The sequence below is a fragment of the Malaclemys terrapin genome, chromosome 10 (genome assembly GCF_027887155.1).
Source record: "Malaclemys terrapin pileata isolate rMalTer1 chromosome 10, rMalTer1.hap1, whole genome shotgun sequence".
Classification (NCBI taxonomy): Eukaryota; Metazoa; Chordata; order Testudines; family Emydidae; genus Malaclemys; species Malaclemys terrapin.
The window spans coordinates 7033292-7048354 of NC_071514.1; the positions used below are offsets into that span (position 1 = coordinate 7033292).

The 15063-nt window shown below is 49.1% G+C and overlaps 1 protein-coding gene across 4 annotated transcripts in view; it reads left to right on the top strand.

The window, feature by feature from the left end:
* The window catches only part of SLC51B (solute carrier family 51 subunit beta), a 49342-nt gene that overhangs the window by 17790 nt on the left and 16489 nt on the right, over window positions 1-15063 (top strand). The window contains exon 1 of one of the 4 annotated variants that reach the window (XM_054041527.1): window positions 2565-3436. The exons of 1 other annotated variant lie outside the window; for it this stretch is intronic. In XM_054041527.1, coding sequence (XP_053897502.1) covers window positions 3196-3436 — 241 coding nt within the window. In that variant the 5' untranslated portion in view covers window positions 2565-3195. Of the gene's footprint in view, window positions 1-2564; window positions 3437-11168; window positions 11312-15063 lie in introns of those variants that run through there. 2 more of the 4 variants (XM_054041529.1, XM_054041531.1) reach the window with 2 other exon arrangements.

Below are 15063 nucleotides of genomic sequence, written 5' to 3' on the forward strand. Positions count from 1 at the left end.
TGCCCCCTGAAGCTGTTGGCTCTCCCCAAGGCACAGAAACCCAGAGGACAGTGCAACCCTGAAACAATCAGTCCCCCTTACTCACCATTTTGAGGCTCCCGTGGGATATGTGTGCTCTGTTTCGGACGGGAAAATTATGCTATTGTGTAGACCCTGTGTGTTTTCTACTCCTTAAGTGCGGGGGGAATCATTACTCTGTCTGGTATAAACAATGCTGCCTCTGTTAAATGTTGCGTTTTGCCTATACAACTGCATCAACCTTGAGACCTCAGCCGTCCCTCTTCTCGCCTGCTCAGAGACTGCAAAGACTCAGGAAGAGACCGCGAAAAAGCAAAGAAGACATGCTGCGAGAAGTGATGGGGCAATCTATTAAAGAGAACGAGAAAGCAGAGAACTGGAGGGAGAGAGAAAGCAGGATCTGCCAGAAAAACGCAGCGCACTGGCGGCAAAGCACCGCTCACCGGCAGCAAAGCACTGATAGGCTCATAAGCATCCTGGAGCGCCAAGCAGATGCTATCCAGGAGTTGGTAGCCATGCAGAAAGAGGAGCAGTACCGCAAACGCAAACGCCACCCCCCCTCCACAGCCCTTGTCCCAAAACTCTTTCCGTTGTGCCCCACTGTCACCTCCAACCCACTTTCCCCAACTTCCGTGTTCTTCACACCACCCGCTGCCTCCAACACCAGTATCTTCACCACCCAGCCCTGAAAACCACGACCCTTACCCTCTGCACTCAACCCCCATCACCATGCAGTATAGCTGTCCTGAAGTGCAGCACTCACTGCACAGCACACCAGACAGGACATACGCGAATCTGTGATTGTACCGTTCCCCACTCCACCCCCTTGTTTCTTTTCAATAAATGGATTCTTTGGCTCTGAAAACACTCTTTATTATTGCATAAAGTAAAAGACTCCTTAGCCCAGGAAATAAACAGGCACTGCAAATCTGCTTGTCTCCTTAGCAAACACTGATCCTAAAGATTGGAACTACTGCACTTCACTCCCGTGCAGGGCACCAGATATCACTGCTGGTTTTCAGCCTCAAATTGCTCCCTCAAGGCATCCCTCATCCTTGCAGCCCCGCGCTGGGCCCCTGTAATCGCCCTGCTCTCTGGCTGTGCAAATTCAACCTCCAGGTGTTGAACCTCAGAGGTCCATGCCTGAGTGAAGCTTTCACCCTTCCCTTCACAAATATTATGGAGGGCACAGCACGCGGATATAACCGCGAGGATGCTGTTTTCGGCCAAGTCCAGCTTCCCATACAGAGATCGCCAGCGGCCTTTTAAACGGCCAAAGGCACACTCCACAGTCATTCGGCACCGGCTCAGCCGGTAGTTAAACCGTTCCTTGCTGCTGTCAAGGCTCCCTGTGTAGGGTTTCATGAGCCACGGCATTAACGGGTAAGCGGGATCTCCAAGGATCACAATGGGCATTTCAACTTCCCCTACCGTGATCTTCCGCTCTGGGAAAAAAGTCCCGGCCTGCATCTTCCTGAACAGCCAAGTGTTCCGAAAGATGCGTGCGTCATGCACCTTTCCAGGCCAGCCTGTGTTAATGTCAATGAAACGTCCACAGTGATCCACAAGCGCCTGGAGAACCATAGAGAAATACCCCTTCCGATTAACGTACTCGGATCCTAGGTGGGGTGGTGCCAGAATAGGAATGTGCATCCCATCTATCGCCCCATCACAGTTAGGGAACCCCATTTGTGCAAAGCCATCCACTATTTCCTGCACATTACCCAGAGTCACGGTTCTTCTGAGCAGGATGCGATTAATGGCCTTGCAAACTTGCATCAACATGATTCCAACGGTTGACTTTCCCTCTCCAAACTGGTTTGCGACCGATCGGTAGCTGTCTGGAGTTGCCAGCTTCCAGATTGCAATAGCCACCCGCTTCTCCACTGGCAGAGCAGCTCTCAATCTCGTGTCCTTGCGCCGCAGGGTGGGGGCAAGCTCCTCACACAGTCCCATGAAAGTGGCTTTTCTCATCCGAAAGTTCTGCAGCCACTGCTCGTCATCCCAGACTTCCATGATGATGTGATCCCACCACTCGGTGCTTGTTTCCCGAGCCCAAAAGCGGCGTTCCACGGTGCTGAGCATGTCCATGAATGCCACAAGCAACTTCGTGTCGTACGCGTTACGCGGCTCGATAGCATCGTCGGACTCCTCACCCTCACTCTCACTGTCACTTTGGATCTTAAGGAATAGTTCGACAGCCAAACAGGACGTGCTGGCGAGACTCGTCGTCATACGCCTCAGCAGTTCGGACTCCATTTCCCGCAGACAGATCGCGCTGCACAGAAACCGTTGAAAGATGGCGTCAAAGGTGGACGGAAACAAAGGGATTTCTGGGATGCGAAGTGATGCATCACGGGGCACTGGGACAGGACCCAGAATCCCCCACACCCACGCCCCCTTCCGACAACCCACGGCGCCAGAATGGGAAAAGGTGCTCTGTGGGATAGCTGCCCATAATGCACCACTCCCAATAGCGCTACAGTTGCCGCAAATGTGGCCACGACAGTGCGCTGGGCAGCTGTCAGTGTGGACAGCTTTCCCTACTCAGCTGCACGAAGTCAGGTTTAACTCACAATGCTGTACATCTGCAAGTGTAGCAAGGCCTCAGTGTGGTGAGAAGAGCCGCAGTGTATCTGTTGGGAGTGGCAATGTGCCTGGTAAGGAAAGTCTGGATGAGTCTAGGCAGCCTTGTGAGCTGATGGCTTTATCTAGTCAGCAGTTTGGGAAGGCCAGGATACTGGAAGATAGGTTTGTTTCCACGGGGTGGGCGGTGCTGGGTGTGTGTGTTTCGGTGGGGGGGCTAGTTACGGCTCTGTTCTAGTGACAGTCATACTGATTTGTAACTTAATATAGCAAATTTAGGCCTCAGAACCCAGCCAGTAGTTATACTTAAGGACTCTGGAAATACTGAAACTTCATGCTGAATTCTTGCCAGTCTCATTTACAAAATAATTAGTGTTTTGTTTCTGGTGCTTTCATGAAATGGTTTGAAAGTCACTCAGATCTATTTTACTCCCAAGAATTGATTCATGACAGTAATGTGACCGCATAGTTCAACTAGCTGTTTTATGCACTGTAATTAAAGTCTTGTCTGGATATAAATGTTTATTGCACAGTTAAAGGAACCATTTTTATTGTTATTCAAATAAAAGGCTCAGGGACCTTGCTTTCATAATGGATTTGAACTCTGATTTTGTACATGGCACCAAAAAAAAAAGTGCTGAGTTATTCTGTAACCAGGCATGTGGGGTCAAAGACACCGAAGGGATCAGAAAACTGTACTACAAACAGATAAGCAAAACTGAAATGCCAAGGACGGAGTCTAGTTTCTTCCTAGAAATACCAAAGCCAAATCTGGGGAGGAAACGGAGCACAAAGTCATGTCCTATGTCATGGGTGGAGCCGAAGAGGTCAGGTAAGGTATACAAAGGTGGCCGTCAAAATCCTGGGGAATAAGGGTTCATTGTAGCCTGCAGGAATCTTTTCCTTTGTTTCAGACAGTGGATCAGGCCTTCAGGGAGCCTCGGCCACATACCCTCCCCCCCCAGCCACACAACTTACTCCTGTGACTGGGAGAGGCGGCTTAGGTTTCTAGACCACTGAGTTCCCCCTCTGACGACTGACTAGTGCAGCTGCCCTGACACAGGACATGAGCCAAACCATCGCTGGGGAGCTATTACACCTGCTCCTGGCTTCAGTGGGAGCTGCAGATGGTCAGTGCCTCTAATTATTAGGCCCCTAAATATGGTTTTCCGCGGCGCACTTCCATAGGCATTCAGGTTTGGAAATGTAAGCTATAGTGCCAAACCCTGCATGGGTGGGCTTTAAGACCCCAGTCGGGGGCAATAGCAGTCTGAAAACATAGATGATGATCAGCTTTAGGTCGGATAGATCTTGGTGCTAGCTGTTCCGTGCTTTCACTTGGTGACTGGTCTGTGTGGGTCAAGATTTTCCTCCGCCCCTTGATCGTCTGTTGAAGCCAACAAGTGAGGGGTACGCGACCCCATTTGGCCCTGTGACGGTGGAAGGAACTATTTGCTCACTCTGATGTACACAACACGTGTGCTCATTTAAAGGGGAAAGAAAAGCCCTACAGATTCCCTGGGAATGGGTGATAATGCTGCGTCCGGCGCGCCAGAGCCCTTATAAATCATGCAACTTGAAAGAAGAAGGAAAAAAACACTATAGAAAGCCTGGGAGAGAGACTGTATAAGTTACATCAAATCCCCTGCCTTTTAGCCTTAAGCCTCTTTCCTCAGGCCTGGTCTACACTAGGCGTTTATGTCGAAGTTAGCGCCGTTACATCGAATTAACCCTGCACCCGTCCACACCGCGAAGGTATTTAGTTTGATATAGAGGTCTCTTTAATTTGACTTCTGTACTCCTCCCCGACGAGGGGAGTAGCGCTAAATTTGACATGGCCATGTTGAATTAGGCTAGGTGTGGATGGAAATCGACGCTAATAGCTCCGGGAGCTATCCCACAGTGCACCACTCTGTTGACGCTCTGGACAGCAGTACGAGCTCGGATGCTCTGAACAGCCACACAGGAAAAGCCCCGGGAAAATTTGAATTTGAATTCCTTTTCCTGTCTGGCCAGTTTGAATCTCATTTCCTGTCTGGACATTGTGGCGAGCTCAGCAGCACTGGCAATGATGCAGAGCTCTCCAGCAGTGATGGCCGTGCAATCTCAGAATAGAAAGAGGGCCCCAGCATGGACTGATCGGGAAGTCTTGGATCTCATCGCTGTGTGGGGTGATGAGTCCGTGCTTTCCGAGCTGCGCTCCAAGAAACGGAATGCAAAGATCTACGAGAAGATCTCTAAAGACATGTCAGAGAGAGGATACAGCCGGGATGCAACGCAGTGCCGCGTGAAAATCAAGGAGCTGAGACAAGGCTACCAGAAGACCAAAGAGGCAAACGGACGCTCCGGATCCCATCCCCAGACATCCCGTTTCTACGAGGCACTGCATTCCATCCTAGGTGCGGCCGCCACCACTACCCCACCAGTGACCGTGGACTCTGAGGATGGGATATTGTCCACGGCCGGATCCTCGGACATGTTAGCGGACGGGGAAGATGAGGAAGGAGAAGAGGTGGACGAGGCAGTCGACAGCACTCACAACGCTGGTTTCCCCGACAGCCAGGATCTCTTCATCACCCTTACAGAGATCCCCTACCAACCGTCCCCAGCCGTTACCCCGGACACAGAATCTGGGGAAGGATCAGCCAGTAAGTGTTGTAAACATCTAAACATTTATTTTTAACAGAACAGGAATATTAACAATTAAAAAAATGGGTTTCTCATGATTAGTTTGCCCTAGGCGCTTAACGGTTCAGTCATGGGCAGTGCAACTATTGAAAAAAAAATCTAGCAATGTCCAGTTTTGCATGATTGTCCTGCCCAAGCCGCTCTACTGTTTAGTCACTGCTACAGCAGCTAGAGTAAAATGCGGTCTATATGTCCGGGGATGGAGCAGAAATCCTCCTGTGACATCTCGAGGAAGCTCTCCTGGAGGTAATTGGAAATCCGTTGCATTAGGTTCCTGGGGAGAGCGGCCTTATTGGGTCCTCCGTAGTACGACACGTTGCCGCGCCACGAGACAAGCAAGTACTCGGGAATCATTGCTCTGCACAGCAGGGCGGCATACGGCCCTGGTCTTTGGAGGCTTTCCCGGAGCATTCTCTCTTTCTCGCTGTCAGAGATCCTCATGAGGGTGATGTCGCTCATGGTGACCTGCTTTGAATGAGGTAGGGGAATGTTAGTGTTGGGACTGCTTTACCGTTCCTTTACAGAACTGTAACCGCTGGTTTGCAGCCACGCGGTGGAGGCGGGAGAGGGGCAGCCGAAAGGGATCGTTCCCGGGGACAGCCGCGAGGGTGTGGGACAGGAGCAGAGTTCCTGCTTGCCGGATTGCTGGCAGCAGGGACCGACATTGATTTCAATGTGAAATGAGGCCATTGCTAATATTAAAGTTTTAAGCTGCCACGAGTCTACGGCTTACCATGTCTGCCTGCAACAGAAATTCCGTTGTCCTGACACGCTTCTCAAATGTGCTGTGCAAGACCCCAGGCACTGAATGCGAAGGCCGAGAATTCGACCTTGTGCTGAGTGCGCATGTGATAGGTGCTGTGCATGGTCTTGTTCACAGAGAAAGACTATGTTCTTTGTTCACAACTACATTTATCTTTCTGAGGAATTCACTCCCTTTTTCCCATTCCCACAGCCCCATCTGCGACTGTCTCACAACCTAGCCTGGCATCACACTCCCAGAGGCTAGCGAGGATTAGGCATAGGAAGAAGAGGACACGGGAGGACATGTTCTCAGAGCTTATGGCCTGCTCCCGAGCCCAGGCAGCACAGCAGACCCAGTGGCGGGAGAACTTGTCCCAAATGCAGCAAGCAAACATGGATCGGGAGGAGAGGTGGCGGCAGGAAGACCAGCAGGCGACTCAAACCCTGCTTGGACTACTGAGGGAGCAAACGGACACGCTCCGGCGCCTTGTGGATGTTCTGCAGGAACGGAGGCAGGAGGACAGAGCCCCACTGCAGTCCATCTCTAACCGCCCTCCCCCGCCACCAAGTCCCATACCCCCCTCACCCAAAGTGCACAGAAGGAGAGGCGGCAGAGTCCACGCAAACTCTCACTCCACCCCTGCAGAGAGCTCTAGTAGCAGAAGGCTCTCATTCCCCAAAATTTGACAAGTTCTTTCCTTCCCGCCTGACACAAGCCCCCGTCCAAGTTTCACCTCCCAGTTCCATGTGTAGTTGATAATAAAAAATATGTTTCTGTTAACTAATGTTTCCATCATGTTCTTTTGGAGGAGGGGGGGAAAGGGGGATGGTAATTGGACAGGACAGTCACCTTTGGCAGGGTACATAGGCGGGGGCAGGTACAGCAGCAGGGCACATACACAGTGCAGTGACTAGTTGCCCTGGTCAGTCTGGGAGGTGGTTTTCATGTTCTGTAGTGGGGGGTGGGTTGCTCTGTGACTTTGTGGCGGGGGAGGGCAGTTACAGATCTTAAGCGGCGGTCCTTATGCAGGATCACAGAGCCACACAGCAGGAGATCTGTAACCGTCCTCCCCCTGCCACAAAGTCACATAGCCCCCCCATACACACAGTCCCGATCAGGAGGGGTGACAGGCTCCGTTGAAAGAACCAGCCCACCACAGCGGAGCCTGTCAATCCTTGAGTTTAGAAGCTTTCTTTGCGTCACTACACTACACCCGCTCCGCACCACAATCCGCGTCCCAGTTTTAAAAAATTCCCGCGAAAACAGTAGTAAAGAAAACGGTGTGCTTTAACAAAGTAGAACTGATTTTATTTCGAAACGTGTGTTGGAAGTGGGGTGAAGGGGGTATGTAACTGGAGAGGATAGTCAACATTAAATGGGTAAAGAAACGGGGGCAGGTTCGGCTTCTCTGTACACAAACTTTACAGTCACAGGTTACCCTGCTCACTCAGGAACTTAGCTTTCAAAGCCTCCCGGATGCACAGCGCGTCCCGCTGGTCTCTTCTAATCGCCCGGCTGTCTGGCTGTGCGTAATCAGAAGCCAGGCTATTTTCCTCAACCTCCCACCCCGCCAGAAAGGTCTCCCCCTTGCTCTCACAGAGATTGTGGAGCACACAGCAAGCTGCTATAACAATGGGGATATTGGTTTCGCTGAGATCACAGCGAGTCAGCAAGCTTCTCCATCTCCCCTTGAGACGGCCAAAAGCACACTCCACCACCATTCTGCACTTGCTCAGCCGGTAGTTGAAGAGTTCTTTTTCACTGTCCAGGGCGCCAGTATAGGGCTTCATGAGCCAGGGCATTAGCGGGTAGGCTGGGTCCCCGAGGATGACTATAGGCATCTCCACATTCCCAACAGTTATTTTGTGGTCCGGGAAGTAAATACCTTGCTGCAGCCGTCTAAACAGACCAGAGTTCCTGAAAACACGAGCGTCATGAACCTTGCCCGGCCATCCGACGTAGATGTTGGTAAAACGTCCCCTGTGGTCCACCAGTGCTTGCAGCACCATGGAAAAGTAGCCCTTTCTGTTAATGTACTGGCTGGCCTGGTGGTCCGGTGCCAGGATAGGGATGTGAGTTCCATCTATGGCCCCACCGCAGTTTGGGAATCCCATCGCTGCGAAGCCATCTATGATCGCCTCCACGTTTCCCAGGGTCACTACCTTTGGCAGCAGTACATCAACGATTGCCTTGGCTACTTGCATCACAACAACCCCCACAGTAGATTTGCCCACCCCAAACTGGTTCGCGACTGACCGGTAGCTGTCTGGCGTTGCAAGCTTCCAGAGGGCTATGGCCACTCGCTTCTGGACAGTCAGGGCTACTCGCATCCGGGTGTCATTGCGCTTCAGGGCAGGGGACAGCAACTCACAAAGTTCCAGGAAAGTTCCCTTCCGCATGCGAAAGTTTCGCAGCCACTGGGATTCATCCCAGACCTGCAGCACTATGCGGTCCCACCACTCAGTGCTTGTTTCCCGTGCCCAGAATCGCCGTTCCACGGCATCAACATGACCCATTGCGACCGTGATGTCCTCGGCGCTGGGTCCCCTGCTTTCTGAGAGGTCTGTGCTACTCTCAGACTTCAGGCCATCACCGCGGTGACGTAGCCTCCTCGCCTGACTTATCTGCATCTGCCTCAGGGAAAGGTGTATGATAAGCTGCGAGGCGTTGAGAGCGGCCACAACTGCAGCGATGGTCGCAGTGTGCTCCATGCTCGCAGTGCTGTGGCGTCCGCGCTGTCACTGACTAGAAAAGTGCGCGAACTGATTTCCCGCCGGCGCTTTCAGGGAGGGAGGGCGGGAGTGATGGACGGATGACGACAGTTACCCAAAAGCACCCTGGACACATTTTTTTTACCCAGAAGGCATTTGCGGCTCCACCCAGAATTCCAATGGGCAGCGGGGACTCCGGGAACTGTGGGATAGCTGCCCACAGTGCACAGCTTCCAATGTCGACGCTTTCCCCGTTAGTGTGGACTCACAAAGTCGAATTACTGTCCTTAGTGTGGACACACACGTTCGACTTTGCAATATCGATTCCAAAAATTCGATTTAAGTAAAATCGAACTACTCTCGTAGTGTAGACAAGGCCTCAGTCTAAGCGAGCCTTTATACCCCTAAGAAATGGATTGTGAATGAAAAACTATAATTCTGTTCCCTGCCAGACTGAAGGTAAATCCTATCTGTCTGGAGAGTCTGAGCATTGGCTAGATAAGGTTTTACAGGGGCGGGCAGAGAATGCTCTGAATTGCATCTAGACGGGGAACTCAAAGATAAATGATTGCAAGACGCTGCTTCAACAGCAAAGCGGCGTCAATTCAAATTGGAAAATGCTGAAGACAGGGAGAGAATGTGGAGCCTGTGACAACCACTCCCTGACCATAGGCTATTAATGATACCTGGCTGTTAGGAGCCTCACCACTGTTATGGGATCTGGTTTTTCCTTCTTGTGCACCGTTCAGTTATGCACTCAGATGCTAAGATCAGACACGTGTAAAAAAGCTAACGGCTCCTGTGGCATTAATCCCTATTTTCAACTATGGCTGACATTAAAACGAATACTTTGGCATTATTATTACATTGCAAAATTTTACTGGTTAATCAGTTAGCGCGTACCTGCAAGGGACCCACTCTGGCTACAGCCCTCACCAGTAAATCGCCGAATGGCCTTCTGCACCTATATAGCACATGGAACAAATAGTTATCCTACCACCTTGTCCTCTGGCGAATATGTCTTCCGTGTACTACTCTATTTAACCTACACTCTGACAGCGTAACTTGGCATGTTAATGAGATGTAGAAGGATCAGATCAAAAGGATCGAATTCAGATTTGGCATTGTGGGATGCCCAGCACCGCTAAAACAAGGCCTCTTGCTTATGTACCTCTTGTATTATTGTTAATAATAATCATTTAGATATCTCACCTTTCTCCACCTGTACGATGGGGATAATACTATTTCCCTGCCCCCCCAGGGTGTTTTGGACTGTGTTGATTATGTTTGTAAAGGGCTTTGAGCGCCTCAGCGGGAAGATGCTATAGCAGTGTTGTTATTATCTACAAACACTGGGCAACACCTGTAACATGTGTCTTTTATGACAGTGGTGGATTAACACACGGGCCCATAGGGCCTGCGCCTAGGGGCCCTGGCCAATTTGGGGGGTCCTGGAAAAATCTCATGATGCTAGGGCAGGATGAGTTAGCGGCTGTGCCCTCTGCTCTGCTGGCCGGAATTAGGGAAAGGCTTCTTGGAGGAGCCAGTGGGGGGAATCAGTATGGTTAGGGGAGCAGCAGCAGCCACCACCTCTTCCTCTCCTGCTTGTTGTTTTCTTCACTGCTGCCCATAGCTTCTCGCCACCGCTGGTGACGGGCTCCCCCTGCATCCTCCTGCGCCTGGCTGGCCGGCCGGGGCTAGGCGGCGAAGGAAGATGGGGAGCACCACCTCCTGCTGCGTCTCCTCCCGCCCCAAGCGGTGCCGGAATGCCCACTCCCGGCTGGAGTCCTACCTTAAAGTCATCAATAATAGAGTCATTTTACCTCAGATTAGGGTTATTTCTTTTAATTCAGTTACTTTCTAGACTTGTGCCTATTGTCTTTCAGACCTCTTTGCTGCCACAGTAGAAAAACTGAACTGTAAAAGGATCAATAGATGGAAAAACATGCGTAATGGGCAGGTTAAAAAAAAATTGGGGGAGATGCAAGAACCATTTGTTGACCTGTGGACAACTGATTCTTGAAATACCAGTGTCGTCCAGATTAACTGTGAACACCTTTGTGTGATGGTATGGATAATATCTAGCCATATTAATTTTCTATGTGGAAAAAAATGAGCATTTAATTTAGGTTTCACATAACAAAGGCACGAAAACCATGTTGTGTAACTTTTTTTTTAAACCAGAGTACTCTGTTTTAGTATCTAGTTTTATTCAGCTCTCTTTTTTCATACTGATTATGCCAACAACTTAAGTAAATACATGGAACATTCTTAAAGTTCATCATGGGGAAAAGTTCATTCACCCTGTGTTGTAAATGAAACCAACAGCAGAGGGTGGTGTTATTTTCTGGGACTTTGAAAAAGATACCTGTCGGTTTCTACTTTCCACGTGATTACGAGCAGCAGAATGAATCACTGCTTGTGACTCACAGAGGTCAGAGCAAAGAAGATCAGCTGCTGAAGTGAGGCACTCAGTAGCGCTCAGCATAGTGTCAAAGCTGCAGATGGCAAAATTTACATAAGAAAGGTAATTTCCCTTCCTCCGAGAACTACTGGCTTTCTGGTGAGTTAATTTGTAGGTATTTTTAAGGAGATTTTCTTTCTTTTTTTACTTTTTAAGTTACAATAATGGGAATTTTTGGAGATTTTTGTGTAAACCCTACATGATATTCTTAAGAAAAGTGTGTGTATCCTTTTATTGATAAGAAAGGGACTTTGATGGGAAGAAGGCTATACCCATATTCAAATGTTTAAGCTCCTATATATAGAAAACCAGAATAATACTGTGATTGAAAAATGTTGTGTAGATTTGCTCCTAGATGTCTAATTATTCAAAAGTTTAAAAAGTGCCTCCCTGTTTTAATATTTTTTCCTTTAATAAGTTAAACAATTTTGCTCCCAAGTGCTAAAAACTTTGGTTGAACTGATTCCACAGTTTAACTTTCTTGGACACAAAAATATTGGCTTCTGTTTACAAGGTATTGCACTGTGTATGCAAATTTAGTACTAGAGTTAGGATGGGAGTCTTCAGATACAATATCTGGGATGACATGCAAGATTTAATGCAGTTAATACACAACCATCACCATGAACTGAGACCAGCGGAACAGAGACAAGAGAATACAATTTTCTAAGGTGATTAATCCCAAAATGTGATGATTGTAATTGTATTGCAATATATTGTAGGATGATAAGGCAAGGAGACAGAAAGGACAAATAATTTCTTATCAGATAGTCCATATAGATGGCCTTTCTGAAGGTTGGACTGAGCCTTTGTTGCCGGTGTCAACAAGATAAATCACAGATGGGGTTGGAGGATCTTGACTGCAGACTTCAAGGCCTGCTGGCCAGCTGATCTGATTTGTCCCCCAATAGAGTCAAAAAATTGGCACTTTTATGAGCATCATTGGGAATTCTGCGCCCAGACTGAGCGCAGCATGTCTCCTGGTAAACGGCCTAAAACGTTAAAGCCCAATAAAAGCCAATGTGCAAAATAAAAAGAAAGGGTATATTTGGGACATTCCAGGGCAGATTTTGATTATGCAATATGGTGTGCCCAACAAGGGGTGGAAATATACTCTTGCGGGCCAGATCCTCAGATCCTAATATCTAGAGCCTGGTCTCACAACCTTACTGGTGTAGTTGATCGGATTGCCTGCATAGGTGCTGGAACTAGAGGTGCTGGCAGTGCTGTTGCTGCCCCTGGCTTGAAGCAGTTTCCATCACATACAGGGTTTGTAATTTAGTTCAATGGCTCTCAGCACTCCCACTGTGCAAATTGTTCCAGCCCCCCTGGTTGCCTGCATGCATAAGGATTGCTATCATGAGTAAGGTTTTGCAGGACTGGGCATTGGGATTGTATAAAATATTCACTATTAATGTGACAGTCTCACCATTTGAGTTTCCACATTTCATTGCAATGTAATAAACAGGGTGCAACTGCAGGACAAAACCTGCACAATTCCACAGCACCTGGTGTGGAGGGGAGCCCTGAAATGTGAAAGGCCATGCCGACAAGCCTCTGTGTTTTCTCTGCAAAGTTCAAGGTGTGACTTTGGCATATTTCAGTATGAAAATCCAGGTTCTGAAAACAATATGAAATTTTGCAGGTGTAATGTCACCCAAAATAACCTGGGGGGGAAAATGTTCCCCAAACAGGATGAAATACCGACCCCACTGTGCACAGGCCTGAAATTAACAAAAGCTAGGAAAATCTGGAAACCAGCTTTCTCTTTCCTGAGCTCCCCAAATTGTACCAAAGTATTAAAGTCACCACTGCACAGTGGGTGCTGTCCTCAATCACGGACATCATGAGGTGAGTCCCAGATAGGACTGCAAACTTAACTCTGAATAGGTTAAGGTGCAGCTACAGAGAGCCTTGCCCAGCGATCTAAGGCTATATCTACACTATGAGTGAGGGGTATAATTCCCCTGTTTGTATACATATATTTGCACTGGAGCTCATTGGGCTAATGCAAGTGTACAAAGCAGTGTAGCCACGGAGGCTTAGCTGTGCTGAGAACAAACCTGCCTGAACCCTGTGGGTGTGTACTCGGCCTGGCTAAGCGGTACCTTCACTGCCACTACCCATGGTACCATGGCTACACTGCTGTTTAGACGCACACTGGCTCAATGAGAGGTAGCACGAGGACGTGTAGCGAGTGAGGGCATTGCATCCCTAACTCATCGTGTAGACGTAGCCTTAGTGACAGCAACTCTGGCTGTGGTGTGAGGCCTGGGACGCTGGGTCTGGAGAAATATAAATAAATAAATAAATAAAGATATACCGATCTCCTAGAACTGGAAGGGACCTTGAAAGGTCATTGAGTCCAGCTCCCTGCCTTCACTAGCAAGACCAAGTACTGATTTTGCCCCAAATTGCTAAGTGGCCCCCTCAAAGATTGAACTCACAACCCTGGATTTAGCAGGCCAATGCTCAAACCACTGAGCTATCCCTCCCCCCCAAATGATGAAGAGGTCACCAGGGCTCTAGCAGGGATGTCACCAACAGTGCCGGTCGGGAATTTTTCGACTAAACGTTTCTTCATCAGCCGATGCTGATTAGTCAAACTGAAGCTCTCATTGGAAATGCATTCGTTTCAGTGAAAGTTTCCTTAGGTCCAGGACAGAATTTCTGGTCAGACTGAGTGTGCCACCCCAGTAATCAAGAGGCTGGCAGTTAGGACCAGGCAGAGCCAGGACCAGGCAGAGCAGGGTCTCCCACATCCCATGTGCATGCCCTAACCAGCAGACTGTGCGCTTGTTAGCTGTGAAAAAATTCAGAACATCTCAGTGTCATCCTGCTACAGAATGAAACCAAATGCCAGAACCTTGCCTTTGTTTGCAAAATGGAATTCTTGTGGTCCAGTCCATCCTAGTGACCAGCCCCCTGCTTTTCAGTATCGAAACAAAAGAGCCAACGATTTTAAATGTGAAATGCGGCATATCATAGAATCATAGAATATCAGGGTTGGAAGGGACCTCAAGAGGTCATCTAGTCCAACCCCCTGCTCAAAGCAGCACCAATTCCCAGCTAAATCATCCCAGCCAGGGCTTTGTCAAGCCAGGCCTTAAAAACCTCCAAGGAAGGAGACTCCACCACCTCCCTAGGTAACGCATTCCAGTGTTTCACCACCCTCCTAGTGAAATAGTTTTTCCTGATATCCAACCTGGACCTCCCCCACTGCAACTTGAGACCATTGCTCCTTGTTCTGTCATCTGCCACCACTGAGAACAGCCGAGCTCCATCCTCTTTGGAACCCCCCTTCAAGTAGTTGAAGGCTGCTATCAAATCCCCCCTCATTCTTCTCTTCTGGAGACTAAACAATCTCTTCTGGAGACTAAACAATCCCAGTTCCCTCAGCCTCTCCTCATAAGTCATGTGCTCCAGACCCCCTAATCATTTTTGTTGCCCTCTGCTGGACTCTTTCCAATTTTTCCATATCCTTCTTGTAGTGTGGGGCCCAAAACTGGACACAGTATTCCAGATGAGGCCTCACCAATGTCAAATAAAGGGGAACGATCACGTTCCTCGATCTGCTGGCAATGCCCCTACTTATACAGCCCAAAATGCCGTTAGCCTTCTTGGCAACAAGAGCACACTGTTGTCTCATATCCAGCTTCTCGTCCACTGTGACCCCTAGGTCCTTTTCTGCAGAACTGCTACCTAGCCATTCGGTCCCTAGTCTGTAGCAGTGCATGGGATTCTTCCGTCCTAAGTGCAGGACTCTGCACTTGTCCTTGTTGAACCTCATCAGGTTTTTTTCGGCCCAATCCTCTAATTTGTCTAGGTCCTTCTGTATCCGATCCCTACCC